General features: G+C 41.2%; 1 protein-coding gene across 5 annotated transcripts in view; it reads right to left on the reverse strand.

The window, feature by feature from the left end:
• ADGRB3 (adhesion G protein-coupled receptor B3) overlaps positions 1–15,568 on the reverse strand; it is a 1,500,610-nt gene that overhangs the window by 30,199 nt on the left and 1,454,843 nt on the right. For all 5 annotated transcript variants that reach the window (XM_033937354.1, XM_033937350.1, XM_033937352.1 and 2 more), the window contains one exon: positions 12,765–13,408. In XM_033937354.1, the coding sequence (XP_033793245.1) occupies positions 12,765–13,408 (644 nt within the window). The remainder of the gene's footprint in view (positions 1–12,764; positions 13,409–15,568) is intronic.

Below are 15,568 nucleotides of genomic sequence, written 5' to 3' on the forward strand. Positions count from 1 at the left end.
TTTCCAGTCTTTTTTCATTTTTAAACATGCACAAATGGTTTCATCGTATTCGTCATCAAACGGTAGTATTTGTTTTGGTGTTGTATGACTAAATCATTTCATTAGCAGAGCACATCATCAGTGTTTGATGTGCTGTATGCAAATTTTTGTGGGAAATGGTTGGGCTGGGAGAAGTGGTAAGAGGGCACGTCGTAGATTGTCATGAGAAAAATGCATCGCAAAACAGATGATGATGTGGAAAAGTAATGTAATTTGCTTTTGAGATATTTAATAAATAGTATTTAAAAAAATAAAAAGGCAGAAACTTTTTGAAGATCCCTCGTACTATAATCTTACTTTTTAGCTGGTTCACAGACACCTAGGGGCCCTTTTACCAAGCAATGCTAAAAAGTGGTGATTTATTCCTGGGTCCTCTCAATGCTAGCCGTTTTGCAGTTATCCAACCGCTGCCTTGGGAGATTACTAGGACCTAGGCATTATTTTTGTGCTTCATTTTATTTCTCTGGTTGAGATTATAATGTCAATCTTTTTTTTTCCTTACAATATTTTGTTCTAAAATGAATGCTCCCAACAAACATGTGAACACCAATATAGGATTTTGTGCTCTACATTCATCATTCCATTTGTAAAATATTAGGACTTATTTGAATGCACAGACCTAAACATCTGTTTTTCAACCTAGATACTCTATATCAGTCTATCGCAAACAGTGTGCCATGGCGAGATTCCAGGTGAAGTGCGAAAGAGATGAGTTGGTCACTGCCGGCAACGGTGCCTCTCACCCTCTCTGCTACCTCCACAGCGATGGAGGGATTTCCAAAACCTGGCAGTTTGTCCAAGTTTTGGAAGGCCTCCGAACTCAGAGCCGCATCTATATGGCCTCTGAGCATGCATGGATGTCAATGTGACGACATCATGCACATGCATGTGATGTCACAGGTCGATGTCTGCACATGCTCAGAGGCCCTGAATTTAGTGTGCCTTGGCAGACAAAGTTTGCGAGACACTACTCTATGCAAAGTAATCTTCCACATGAGATTACAGTCACCCAAATTGACATACTCTCTTCATACTCTGATCAATTGACTCCACAAAGGATAAGAGTTAGAAGCTGGAAGGAAATGCTTCTTTATAGAAGGGTTGGTAGTTGCATAGAACAAACTTCCAGTGGACGTGGTAGAAATGAGGATGAAATCTAAATTCAAGAAAGCTTAGGACATGTAAAGAGAATCGACTTAGCAGTTTGCATAGTTGTTAGATTTGGGATATCACAACAAAATCAAAAAATATACTGGGGGGGGGAGGTTTTCATGTCTATGACTATATAAGGGCTGCAGGATTTTTCTTGTGATTGATAACCGTATGGGTACTAGCCCTATTTTCTGAGGCTTTTCCTAACCCCACAAAAAGGTTCTTGAAGATAGGAAGTGAGGTAAGTGAAACAACTCAAACGATATAAAATCCTCACTCAACAGGATGAATCTTTTTGAAGAAAGGAAGTGAGGTAAGTTTGAAGATAGGTAGCAAGAAGAAGCTAAATTGAGTGCTCCTTGCTGGAACCCTTGATAAAGCCTGTTTGGTGAAACGGGTCCCGTCGGGCATTTGAGCATTGGAGCAAGAATTATATGGAAAAAGAAAAGAAAAGTTTTGAATAAAGAAAGATGAAGAAAGCCACAAGTTGGTCTGTTCTCTTTTTTTGAAAGATTCATCCTGTTGAGTGAGGATTTTATATCGTTTGAGCTTTTCCTAACCCCCCAGTTAATTAATGAAATGAAATGATAAGATGTGTCATTCTGGGTTAGTTTGGTAGATGTTTTCTTATTTATTTAGGGCTTCTTTTACTAAGTTGCGATAGTGTTTTTAGCGTACACAGAATTTTACAGCCTCTTTTACAAAGCTGCACTAGCGGCTGCTCTGCGTTAACGGCCCCGAAGCCCATAGAGAATTACATTACATTACATTTGTGATTTCTATTCCGCCTGTGCCTTGCGGTTCTAAGCGGATTACAGTTAAAAGAGATCAGGACATTACCGAGAGAATTACATTACAACGATTTAAGTAAATTACATGTTGTGGTATAGAAATACAAGTATAAGATATCTGGATTTATCGATAGAATAGCTTGACAGGGTTCAAGTAGTTACAAGGTTCAGTGGGGAAAACAATATAGGCAACTGAAGAAAGATACCTAACTTTGAAGGAATCAGTTGAGTGGATACCTAAGGGAGATGCTTATTTAGGAGTTTGGATATTTTTGGTAAATGAGGTTCAAGGGGATGACTAGTGTGTTATTTGCTGGGGAGAGTGCATGTGTGATTGGGGAGGGGAATATTAAGTAAGGACGTGTTTTTTGAAAAGAAATGTTTTGATTTCTTTCCGAAACACTTTGATGTCTGTTGTTTTGATCATCAGTTTGGTGATGGTGGGGTCAATTTTCGCTGCCTGAGTTGCTAGAAGGCTGTCGTAAAGTTTCTTACGTCGGGTACCATTATGAGGGGGGAAGGTGAAAAGATTCTGAGTTCTTCTTGATCTGGGTAGTCGGTAGCGGCAAAGACGGTTGTTCAGGTAATTGGGGGCCATACCATGGGTTACTTTGAAAAGTAAGCAGTAGAGTTTGAATTGAGTTCTTGCTTTTATCGGAAGCCAGTGAGAGTCTACATAGGCGGGTGTGACGTGGTCGAATTTGCTGAGCGAGTAGATGAGTCTGATAGCTGTGTTCTGAACGGTCTGTAGTTGTTTTATCATAGTATTTGGGCAAGGTAGGTAGAGGCTGTTGCAGTAATCTAAGGAGCTGAGTATGAGGGATTGTACAATGATCTTGAAGTGTTCTTTGGAAAATAATTTTCTTATTTTTCTTAGGTTTCGCATGGTGAAGAATGCTTTTTTTTATGGTTTTGTGTATTTGTGTTTGCATTGTGCAGCCTCTGTCTAGGTGTGTTCCCAGAATTTTGAGAGTATTCTGTATTGGATATTTGATTGTGTTTACATCTAGTTCTGTTAGGGATGGTTTTTGTTCCTTCTCTAGTAGTAGGAATTTGGTTTTCTCTGCATTCAGTTTTAACTTGTGGTTCGTCATCCATTTTTCTACAGTTTCCAATGTTGTTTTCAGGCGTCCGTTGGAGGTGGGGTCTTGAATGTCGAAGGGGAGGAGGATGGTTATATCATCCGCGTAGCTGAAGGATGTAATGTTTAGGGCGTCTAGGGCCATGCCTAGGGATGCTATGAAGAGGTTGAAAAGTATGGGCGATAGAGGGGATCCTTGTGGAACTCCGCAGGGATTTGACCATGAGTCGGATAGAAGATCATTTGACTTGACTCTGTATGATCTTGTTTTGAGGAATCCTTGGAACCAGTTGAGAACATTACCTGATATTCCTATGGCATCTAGTATCTGGAGTAGTATGGAATGGTCAACTAAGTCGAATGCTGCTGAAAGATCGAGTTGGATGATTAGTAACTTATTTCCTTTGCTGAGGTGCTGACGGGCTATGTCTAGTAGGGAAACCAGAAGTGTTTCAGTACTGTGATTGGTTCTGAATCCGGATTGAGTAGGGTGTAGGATGTGGTGGTCTTCTAGGTAATTGGCGAGATATTGTGCTACTAGACCCTCTATGAGTTTGACGTATAGAGGTATAGAAGCGATTGGTCTATAATTTGTTGGGCTGTCTATTGGGCCTTTGGGGTCTTTTAGTATGGGAGTAATTATGATTTCGCCAAGTTCCGGGGGGAACTGACCTTCCCTTAGGGTGGTTTGCAGCCATAGCGTGAGACCAGCTGTGAATTTAGTGGACGCTGTAGCTAGTAGATAAGGAAGACAATTGTTCAAATCACATGAAGATTTGCTGTATTTTTTGTACAGCCGGTCTAGGTCTGACCATTGTGTCGTTGGGAAGTCGGTCCAGATCCTATCTGCTGAAGTGGCTTCGTCTTTTGTGGGTTTTGTTAGTATCTCTTCTAAGATGTTTCGAGAGTTGTTGAATGTGGATCTGATTGTGATGATTTTGTGTTTGAAATGTGTTTAAAGGGCTTCGGGGCTGTTTCCGCATGGCAGCCGCTAGCGCGGCTTTGTAAAAAAGGCCGTTAGCGCACGCTAAACCCACGCTACATGGCTAGAACTAACACCAGCTCAATGCTAGCGTTAGCATCTAGCACGCTAAAACCGCTAGCGCAGCTTTGTAAAAGGAGCTCTTAGCGTACTGATACTTGGACCACCAAAGAATTATTTTGTGTTATTCTGGTTAGCATTATCACGTGGCCATGAATTCAGAAAATGGAAAATTCATCTTCAGACTTTTTATTGAGGGCATCCTCAAGGAGATGAAAGGGATCTGAAACCTGTATACAACAACCTTTTTGTAGTTTTACAACCACACTCAAAGTGGTTAACATAAAGGTATTTCAAGCATTTTCCCTATCTGGTCCGGTGGGTTCACAATCTGTCTAATGTACTTGGGGCAGTGGAAAATTAAGTGACTTGCCCAAGGTCAAAGGGAGCAGCGTGGGGTTTGAACCTACAACCTCGGGGAAACACCTTGTCCTTTAAGCATGTGACTTTTCCTGCTATCCACTTTCCCTTTCAGTCATGAGCTTGATTAAAGAGGCAAAACGAAGTCGCAAGAAAGCCAGAATGAAGTCTCCAAGGGCTGCCATTGGCCCTCATGCCTTTCATTGAAGAACACTGCCTTGCGTGAGAATTCCAAATAAGGGCACCCTAAGACCACGTTCTACCACAGCTTTGTAAAAGTACCCCTAAGTAAACTAGACTCCATAAATTATGCTACTACTGAACTGTCAAACAGACTAAAGACGTAACCCAAAGTATCTGATTTATATAATTGTGCTATGGAAGATAAATTTAGAAGAGTACGAGCAGGATTAGGTAGCCCTGCATAACATGACTGTTACCACAGCTCGCTGAAGCAGGTTAAGTAGATTAAAAATAGAAAAGCTTAGAAAGTTCCAACTAATTGGGGTGATTTTAAAAGGGGACAGGAGAAACAAATAAACAAGAGGTCTCAGCCAAAGGCTAGATAATGAACAATGAGGGGGAAGGTAGCAAAAGCAGGGTCAGCAGTACTATAAAGGTACACCAATTAATCAGTTTTGGGCAAAACCATTTAGTCTTAAAAAGCTGGAGAGTGCCTAAACTGCAACCTAAGGAAACAGATTTTTGAAAAGGAAAAGTGGGTCATTCAATTGTTTTGTAAAGACATGAAAAGGAATGTGAAGGGCTCGTAGCCATGGTTTAAAACATGAGAACTGGTAATAAAGGAAGGAGTATTAAGCATGGTTTAAATGGGCAGGAGAGGCTCTTGTCAATGTAAATCACGCTGAGTGAGCTGGCCACCGATATTCAGTGGCACTTAACTGGGCAGTGTTGCTGAAATATCGGTTCTAACCACCCAGGTGGAATGCAGGCACTGGTGGGGAGGTTCAGGGATGGAGTTAGAGGAGCCAGCAGCTACTGTATGTGGACACGGACCTTATTCAGGCTGCCAGATAGGGCAAAAGGCTGCATAAAAAGCTGGCTACTTAGTTACAAGTATGTGGGTGCTGGGACTGAATATTGACCAGCAGCTGCATGACTTCTGGATGTTGACTGATGCTCTAAATTCCTCCCCTCCCCCCAGATATCCTCCTTCAGATCCCCTCATGGTTCTGATCCCCCCATAACCACCCTTGGTTCCGATTCCTTTTCAGATTCCCCCATGTCTCTGATACTGCAAGTCATACCAACCCGCAGCTCCAATTCCCTTTCAGATCCATCCTCCCATACCCACCCAGGGCTTTAAGCCCCTTTCAAACTGATTTCCTGTTGTCCCAATCTCCCTCCTATTCCTAGCCCTGTCTGATCATCCATCTCCCCACTGTAGTATCAAGTCTCCCCTTCCCCTCTTCCAATCCCCCTAGGCATACAAGAGACAAACCCTGGGGTGATCCCTAGTAGATTAATTGGACAGGGTCGAAGTAGTCCCCTTCTGCTTCCATCCCATCTGGCTCCATATTCAAAATGGTGGTGCTGATTCCCAGGCTACAGCTATATTAGTACTATGAGACTCTGCTGCTTTTCCACATAGTCTCCTTGCAAGACAACACATTTGTTGTATCGTTCAACTATCTTCTGCATTCCTGCATAGAAGACGTTTTTCACTGCTCCCAAAGCCAGGTGAGCACCACTTCCTTTACTTCATCATATTTTGTCTTTTGCTCTCCGGGTCACAGTGATGCACCAATGTTTTGTCGCTAGTGACAATTCTCTCCAGACTACTTGGATCTTCTTCCTGCCGTCTTAGGAACTGGATTGCAACCTCCACACTCTGTTCTTTGTGCAGATCAGTAAGCTGTTTGGGAACCCATCGTGCGCAGACTTTCCTGTATCCTAAGTTATCATGCATTATGGCAAATGAAGATCCTCAGCTTATATCCAAATTTGCGGCCAATTGAGACACCGTTATCTGTTGGTCTTCACTAATCAAGGCATCTGCCTTTAATGTGCTCTTGTGTGCACGATGTTGATGAGTGACCAGAATGACCTTTGTTGGTTACACCTGTTCTTCCCGCTTTAAACCTTTTTATCCACTCATAAACCTTTCATTGACACATGATGCTATGTCCATACTGAGTCAATATCCGATGGTGAATTTCCATAGGTTTCATTCCCTCTGCCCAAAGCACACTACTGCATGTTGTTCTTTGATGGTGCAATCTTGCAATTCAGTATCCATGTTTCTGATCTCGAGGCTGCCACATGACTAAAGGCAGAGCGCTGCACTGTGCATGGACAAACTATCCAACAGGCAATGTATGAGTACATATGTTGCATTTCGCAAACTCTGTTCTGGTTATCACATCATTTAACAATCACCTTTAATTTTTGATTCACCCTTGTCTCGTATATATAACATTTATTATAAAAGAAATTCAATATAGATATCAGCATATATCCTAGAATCGGTACTGAGAAACACTGAATTGAAAACTGTCTTCATAAAGACTGCAACTGTAACCATAATTACTTAGTTGATATGCAGCCAAGAAACAATAAGTAACAAACCAAGGGGTCCATGGGTAAATATGCCACATAAAAGCAATTTGATTTCAGCCCATGAATTAGGCAAACATATGATGTAGTATTTTCCCCAAGGCAATTTGCTGTACTGTAAAGTATTCCACTTAAGTAGCTAGCATCAAGTCTATGTTGGTAGAGAAAGATGTGTGATAGAAGTGACAGCAGCAACCTAGCCAAGAATATCCTAGCTCCTCAAGACATGCATAAAACCATATCTATCACACCCACTTATACTTAATGGCGCAAGAGCATTGTGGAAAGATTCTGGAGGGAAAATAAAATGATTGAGGGACAGAAGACGAGGAGGAGGTCAAGGTAAAGGACAAGAGGATGACAAAATAGAAGATAAGATGGTGAGACAGCAAAGATAGTAGTAAAATAGGAAGGGAGGGAGCCCCTTTAATATTCTGAATTGTACAAGTATGGGGAGTAAGCAAATAGAAGAACAGACTGAGAACAAGGGAGGGCCAGGATTTAAGTCCCACTAATGCTCTATAATCTTGGGCAAGTCACTTAACCCTTCATTGCCTCAGGTATAAACTTAGATTGTGAGCCAACAGGGAACAGAGAAATACTCGTGGAGGGGCATAATCAAAAGGAACGTCTAAGTCTGTTTTTGTCTAAGTCACAAGTCGTCCAAAGTAAAAAACAGCCTAGGACACATTTTCAAAAAATACATCCAAAATTTTTTTGTTTTGAAAATCGTCTAACTATATGTCCTGCTGATCTGATCGTCAAGTCAATAATTTGTCCATCTTTATACCACATTTTCGTCTAAGTCAAAAACACCTAGCACAAGCCCTGTTGGACGTGGGAGGGGTCTGCAAAATGATGGACTGAACACCCAGACATAGCATCTAAATAGTGGGGTACCTTACAGGGCACTGCTGTGAACTTCACAAAAAGGGTGCTATATCTTCATCTCACTACAGCTCCCTTATAAACATAGAAACATAGAAATAGACGGCAGATAAGGGCCCACGGCCCATCTAGTCTGCCCACCTTAATGTCCCTCTCCTTATAGGTCATGGTGAGCCTCCCAAACCATCTCCAGAATCCCCTAGACCGACTTATCTACCACCCCAATAGCCCTTATGGCTGCAGGAGCCACTTATATGCCAGTAAAAAAGGGTTTTGGGATGTATAGGGAAGTGCACATGTTTAATTATCAATGCAGTGATTACAGGGGCTTATGGGCATGGGTCCTCCTCTCCATGAGTCCCTAACCCACCCTCAAGATGGCTTAAGCCGCCTTTGTGCTGGATGACTAGGCTTTCCTATGCCAGGCTGCCTGGTGATGATGGTCTGGAGGCTGAATTTTAAAGGTGTGATTAATATTTTTATGGGGGTGTGGGAGGTTGGTGATCACTGGGTAGTGTGTGGGGGTCTGTTTTATGTGTTTGCAGTGCATATCTGGTGACTTTAGGTGGGTTTTTGTGACTTAGACCATGTTTTACTTGGTCTAAGTCAAAATGTCCAAGTTCCGTCGATCCTGGGCTGTATAACTTTCGGTTATTTATGCTGTACGACTAAGTCTAAGCCGGTCCATGTCCTGCCCAACTCCCACCCTCGACACTCCTCCTGAAATGCCCCATTTAGCTTTGGTCGTACAGAGGCACTATGAAGGCCTAGGTCGTTTAGAAATACGTCCAAAACCCGTTTTTATTATCGGCACTTGGACGTATTTGGACAATGTTCGTCCAAGTGTCGACTTAGGCCGATTTTTGGACATTTTTCTCTTTCGATTATGAACCACATAGTATTTGAGTGTAATTCACCTAGAACTACTACAGAACAGGTTGGGGCTAAATCCAAATGGAACTGCTGGATGTGCAAGTTGTATCACCAGTAGTGTGCAACACAGGAATTTTACTGGCCAGACCACTCCTTTCAGTGCTCATGAGCAGTGGTGTACCTGGCTTGCTGGCTATCAGGACTGGAGCACCCCCTCATATGGGCAGAGCACCCCCTCCTCCAGGTAGTAAGGAAAGGGGGGTCATAGAGAGGCTACAGAGCCAAGGTCTGTATGCTTGTAGCCTCCAGCTCTGCTGGTCCCCTGTCCCAGAACAGGATTTTGATGTCAGAGGGGGCGAGCAGAGCTGATAGCCATGCAAATGCTGACTATGGCCCTGCAACTGCTCCATGAACTCCCAGCTCCCTGCACCTGGGGCAGACTGCCCTCTCCGCTCCACCTTTGGTCCACTACTGCTCATGAGAATGAACTTCTTCTCCACAAGATCTTAGAACAGCTGTTACTACTTCACGAAAAAGAATCTAGTAAGGAGGGCAATGGTGGAAAAGGTTTGGAAGGCAAGAGACAGAGCTGCCACTCATTTGTGTGTGCCCCTGCAGAAGTATAGAACTATACTGGCTGGCAGACAGTATCTGATATACTGGCTCATTTAACTGAGGCTGGAGGAAAGAGGTTATGCTTTGGAAGAAAAGCTTAGTGCACGAACTGTCATGCTGGTTGAGATTAAAGCTCTATTAATCCCAGAATCCTGTTTCCAACCAGGACACAAGTACCTAGCAGACTCCTAAAAGGTAGATACATTCTATGCTTCATTTCTCTATGAATAAGTAATGGTTTTCCTCCTGTCTACCCTGTTAATACTCCAAGATCTCGTCCAATCCTTTTCTAAACTCAGCTATACTAAAGTGCTTTTACCACATCCTCCAGTAATGAATTCTAAAGTTTAATATTTTCTCAGATTTTTTTCAAAGTGAGCTACATTTATGTTTATCCAAGTTTCCAAGTTTTTTCAAATTTTGATATGCCGACCATCGACGCGTTTACAATGCAAAAATAATATAAAACATAGAATTTTAAAAAATAAAAAGGTGTGGAGGGAACAAGGTTAGGACGATTACATTTGACATAAATGATACAAAAGGAAATAGGGGAAGGGAAGAAGAGTAATTACATCATAAAATAAAAATAAGAAGAGGAATGAGGGGATGGGAAGGAACATCAGGGAATGGTTGTTCGCTTCATAGAAGCAGTTCTAATGAGAGGCAGGAAGTAGGACGTTGCAGTTGAAAAAGCAATGTTATCCTATTGTTTGGAATGTGTCATAGAACAAAAAGGTTTTGAGCTTGGCTTTGAGTTTATTGAGGGAATTTTCTTGGCGGAGGTGGGATGGCATGGCATGGCATTCCAGAGTGTGGCAGCTGTGACAGAGAAATTTGTGTTTCTGGTATAATAGAGATCTTTGATCGAAGGAACAGTTAATAGGTTCTGGTCAGCGGATCTAAGGGCCCTGGTTGAAGAGTAAGGAATGATGTATTTATCAAGGAAAGCTGGAGAATGGATAAGTTTGATTTTGAAAACAAGCAAGAGAATTTTATATGTCGTGAGGTGTAAGATTGGTAACCAGTGTGCTTCTCGAAAGAGAGGGGTGACATGATCATACTTTCTGGCTTTATGGATTAGTTTGAAAGAAGTATTTTGGATGAGTTGTAGTCGACGTGTTTCTTTTTAAGTAATACCGTAATATAAAAAGTTGCAATAGTCAAGGTGAGAGATTATCAGTGAGTGGATCAAGGTTTGGATAGAGGCAGTGGCAAGTACTGAAGTTATGGAGTGAATAAGACGGAGTTTATGGAAGCATTTTTTGGTTAGGGAGCTGATTTGGTCATGATATGTAAGATCTTTATCAAGGATGACTCCTAACAATTTTATTTTGCTTTCCATTTGTATTGGACAGGAATCTGTGCAGATTTGCTCTTTTAGAGTTTCGTTACTTTTTGCTGGGAAGAATAGGCCTCGAGATTTGGCTATATTGAGGAATAATTTGTTTGTTTGGAGCCAGTTACTGATTTTGTCTAGTTTGGAGTTGATTTTGAGACTGATTTAACTGTAACTGCTTATTTTTGTTGACATTTTATATACCACCTTTTAATAAAATGAATCAGTACAGTTCACATACTAAAATGAAAATAGAAATAGGCACAACCAGTTTGTGGTTACCTAAATCATTCCAGGAATTTTTTATTTTTTTTTCTTAATTGTAGTTATGTTGCTACCATCCAATGTTTAGATAGGTTACATATTATTCTATTCAGTGACTTATATTCAGCCTTTTCCAATTACATTCAAAGCAGATTACAATGTAAGAAGTTCAGATATAACTCATGTATTAGTCTATTTTAGAAAACATTTCAGAATAAAATGAAAGAAGAAGTTCATCTTACTTGTAATGGGATGTCAATCCATATTTTAATGCTCTGAAAACAACAGTCTAACGCATTTATACCAAGCCTTTTTCAGTGTATGGAATCCCAATTTAAGAAAAGTAGTTGAACAAATCTTGAAGTAATTATTTAACAGACAGAACTGAGAAAGGCTAACAGGTTCTTTTATAAAGCTACGCTGCCAAGCAGTGCATGCTAAGTGCCAAACTACCATTCTATTCATATGGCCAGTTTGGTATTTAGCATGCATTATTCCTTGTATAAAAGCCTGCCAAGAGAACACATGCAATATGACCCATGGCTGCATACGCAGTGAAGAATCCTCCCTGTGTGGCTACACTATGTTGCTGCTGTCCACCATGGGGCCCTGCAGCCTAAAGCACCTGGGGAACCACTGTGGAATACCAGGTGCTGTAGGCTGCAGGACCCCATGCTTGGCAGCAGCAACATAGTGGAGCCACACTGATGGCTTGTTCAGTTTATAATGTGTTACATTTCATGTGTGCCTATGGCCTGACTGCCCTAGGTAGACCTGCACTTGCCATTGGAAGCTAAGCAGGTTCAGGCCTGGCCAGTACCTGGACAGTGGGGGGTGCCAGCAAGGAAAAGGGCCAGAGAGAAGGAGAGGCAATCAATTGACTGATTTTCTACAGGACATGGTATAGTGGGGGCAGGAGGTGCCCAGGGCAGTGATGTCCCCCTGTGCCTTCTCTGCCACACATGCATCTTCCCTATACCTGTTAAACTCTTTACTGGCCCAGGCAGCATCTCCAACCTGCTTCCTTCACTGGCCTCAACTCTCCCTCTGACATCACTTCCTGGTCCCAAGAGCAAGAGACAAGGCCAGCACAGGCTTCAGATTGGAGATGCTGCTTGCACCAGTGAGGAGTTAAGAGATATGGGGGAGGGGGAGTGGAGGAGAGGTGCTGCCGTTTCCACCAAGACAGTGTCCAGGGTGATCCGCCCCCCACACCCCCTACTAAGCCACTGACAGTTTTATAGTGTGCTCATAGATCCAAGGGAAAGGTCATGAATGCAAGAAAAATTATACGATCTTAATCGTCAGTTCTAATCATAGAACAATCTTCAACTGAAAATTTTTGCATTTATACAGTTAGTAAAACCTGCTAATCAGAGAAGTATCTTCAAATTGCTCAAAAGAGTATTATTTAAACAACATTATTCGTGCAAATTGGATTGATGAATACGAGTTATTGCTAGTTTTCATATATGAAATAGATCTAAAGATTATTGTTATACGAGATGTTATCTGGTAGTTTTGATTTGGGTAATGATGCAAAGAGCGTACACCATTATTGTTCTCTACCTGAAATCTTATTATCCCTTTACTGGTGTAATCCCATTTTATCTTATCTGGTTTTGTATATGCATAATGTAGAAACATGGGAATAATGTTGCAAATCACTGATTAAATAAAGAAGTAACAGTTTCCTATAAAGAATAAAATTATTTATGGACTTGCAGTTTCTCTGTTACTAACCTCTAAAGAACTCATTGATATCGTTGAACCAGTTTCACTTCTTGAGAGTCCTGCATTGTCGTCCAGTTCTGAGGCCATGAAGTTTTTTACTGCTGTGCGGGGTTCAAAGGGCAAGTTCTGCATATGTTCTTGTGATGCAAGGTGCTGATCTAAGTTTAAATTGAACTGGTCCATTAGAGCAGGATTCATACTAAACTCAGGATTAACTTTGTAGTGCAATAGTCTTTCATGAGGCAAAGAATCCATGCCTATGTTTAGGTTGCCCTCATCTTTCATTTGAGACTGTATATTTACAGAACCTCTAGGCATCACAATATAGTCACTTTCTGCCATTCGTTCCTGAGGATGGACCAGGTCCATATCTCCAGCTCTTAAATTATCATCCGTGCATAAATACACAGTTCGTCGTAATTCGCTGTTTTCTTTCTTCAAACACTGGTCAGCCAGTTCGTTCATACCCATAGGCATATGTAGGCTTGAAGGCTGCTGAATGATAACTTTGGAAATTATATTTCCGGGGAGGGTTGAATAACTCATTCCCTCTGGATTTCCTCCCTTTTCATCTTCCTCATCGTTCACAGAAATCCGAGAGAGTGTTCCTGTGATTGTAGCTGCTCTGCAAGGTCCAATATCTTTGTGAAGAACTGTAAATTAGAAAAAGATCTCTCTTAAATGAAACATTACATATTTATACTCAGTTGCTTTAACTATTTAGGGTCTTTATCGTTTCTGTACGATCTGTATATAGACCTAGAAAATCTGGTGATAAGAAAGTTCCTTATTCAGAACATTTGCTAGTGACTTTTATAACTCACAGTTCGAGCAGAAGATAGGCAAATGGAACTCCATTTATGATCGTCCAAATAAACTTGTATAAGGACTGCCATAATGATTATTAAAGGAATCAATTATTAATGGTTAGTATCCACAACTCCTATGGGACCTGCAGCAGACAGTGCATGGCAATCTGTTAGCATTAGTGAATGGCCCCCAAAGTGTTTCTTGGACAGAGTCAATCTATCTGTGAGCCAATATCTTCTCAGCTATCTATGTGGTCCTTTTACTAAGCTGTGGTACAAATTGGTTTTAGTGTGCCTTTGCACTAGGTCCTTTAAGGCTTTTATGTGGATGATTTATTTTTATGTGGATGAAATTATTTTATGTGGATGATTTCAGTGTATCTTTGGAACTTTGACACTTTCAAATAAAGTCCATTTAGGAACATCGTCACTCCACAGAGTTATTTTTGGTTTTCTCAGAAGCTGCAGGGCAATTACTGCTCTGGAGCTATGAAGGGGAGCTTAAATAACTCATTAGCTTCCCTCCAACATTCTATCATAGGCAATCCCGTTGAAGTGGCTTAAACGGAAGTGTAATTAATAAATAATTCGAAAAAGTGCAAGCACCACTTATCTTTGCTTAGCAGCATACAAGTTTGACTGTGTGATGCAGGCACCATAAAAACTTCCTCAGAGCTGCCGACGAAGGCCAACGTTTCATGATTTAAAAATCATTTCTTCAGGGCTCTGCAGTGTACTGACGCTGAGTGATTACCCTGTAACTTCTGAGGCAACTTCCCCAGCAAGTGTATATTTACTGAAATGAATTGAACTGAGTGCATAAGACATAAAGTGGTTAAAGTCTGAGCATTTGCTTCAGCGTTTACACTGGAGGTTATTCATTTTTTGTTATTGTGAATGCAATAGTATATTTTAGTAGTATCCCTCATTTTTTGCAACTTTTGGGAACCACATATTATTTTTAAGTAATAAATCCTCCCCTCCCCCACTTTACAAAACCATAGCGTAGTTTTTAGCACTGGCCACGGCGGTAACAACTCAGAAGCTCATAGGTATTCTATGAGCATCGGAGCTGTTACTGCTGTGGCCGGCGCTAAAAAAACATGCTACGGTTTTGTAAATGGGGGAGGGGGGATGCTTAAAAAGATTTAGTAGAAAAAAAAGAAGCAGTTCTAATATGGTCCATCTGCCAATGACTTTGACAATTCTGTAACTTATTATTATTTGTTTAATAAAGATCACATAGGAAATGTATCAGTGCCTGAGGAGTAGATTTTAGAGAGGTTTAACTGACTAACTTTGAGAATTAGACAGTTAAAACTTTGTTTTAAAATTATGGCCCTCTTTTACAAAGGTGCGCTAAGCGTTTTAGCACATGCTAAATCAACATGCGCGCTAACCACTAACACGTCCATAGGATAACATGCACGTGTTAGCGGTTAGCGCGTGATTAGTGCGCACTAATATTTATCACATGCTAAAAAGCATAGCACACCTTAGTAAAAGAGGGGGTATATCTAATCTCTAAATTCAAAGGTAGGCAACACGGTGAACACGGGCTAAGGAAAATTATCCAAAAGATATGGTAATTGACTAAGGGCTCCTTTTACGAAGGCATGTTAGGGCCTTAACGCGCAGAATAGCGTGCGCTAAAATGCCCCGCACGCTAGCCGCTACCGCCTCCTCTTGAGCAGGCGGTAGTTTTTTGGCTAGCACACGCTATAGCGCGCGCTAATCCGGTGCGTGCATTAAAAACACTAGCGCACCTTCGTAAAAGGAGCCCTAAAAGTATCTATAAATGCCCTGCTACCACACAGCACCTCTCTGAAAGTTGACCTCTAACTTTTAATATTACTCACAATAACTATGCTATACACCATACCCATTCAATTTTCATCAATTCTGAGTGAAATTGATAGTGGTTATTTTACCTTTCTAGTTAAGAAATCTTCTATTCACTTGTTTTCTGGATTATTAAACAAAACACTTCTAAAAATTAATGTG

The sequence above is a fragment of the Geotrypetes seraphini genome, chromosome 3 (genome assembly GCF_902459505.1).
Source record: "Geotrypetes seraphini chromosome 3, aGeoSer1.1, whole genome shotgun sequence".
Lineage (NCBI taxonomy): Eukaryota > Metazoa > Chordata > Amphibia > Gymnophiona > Dermophiidae > Geotrypetes > Geotrypetes seraphini.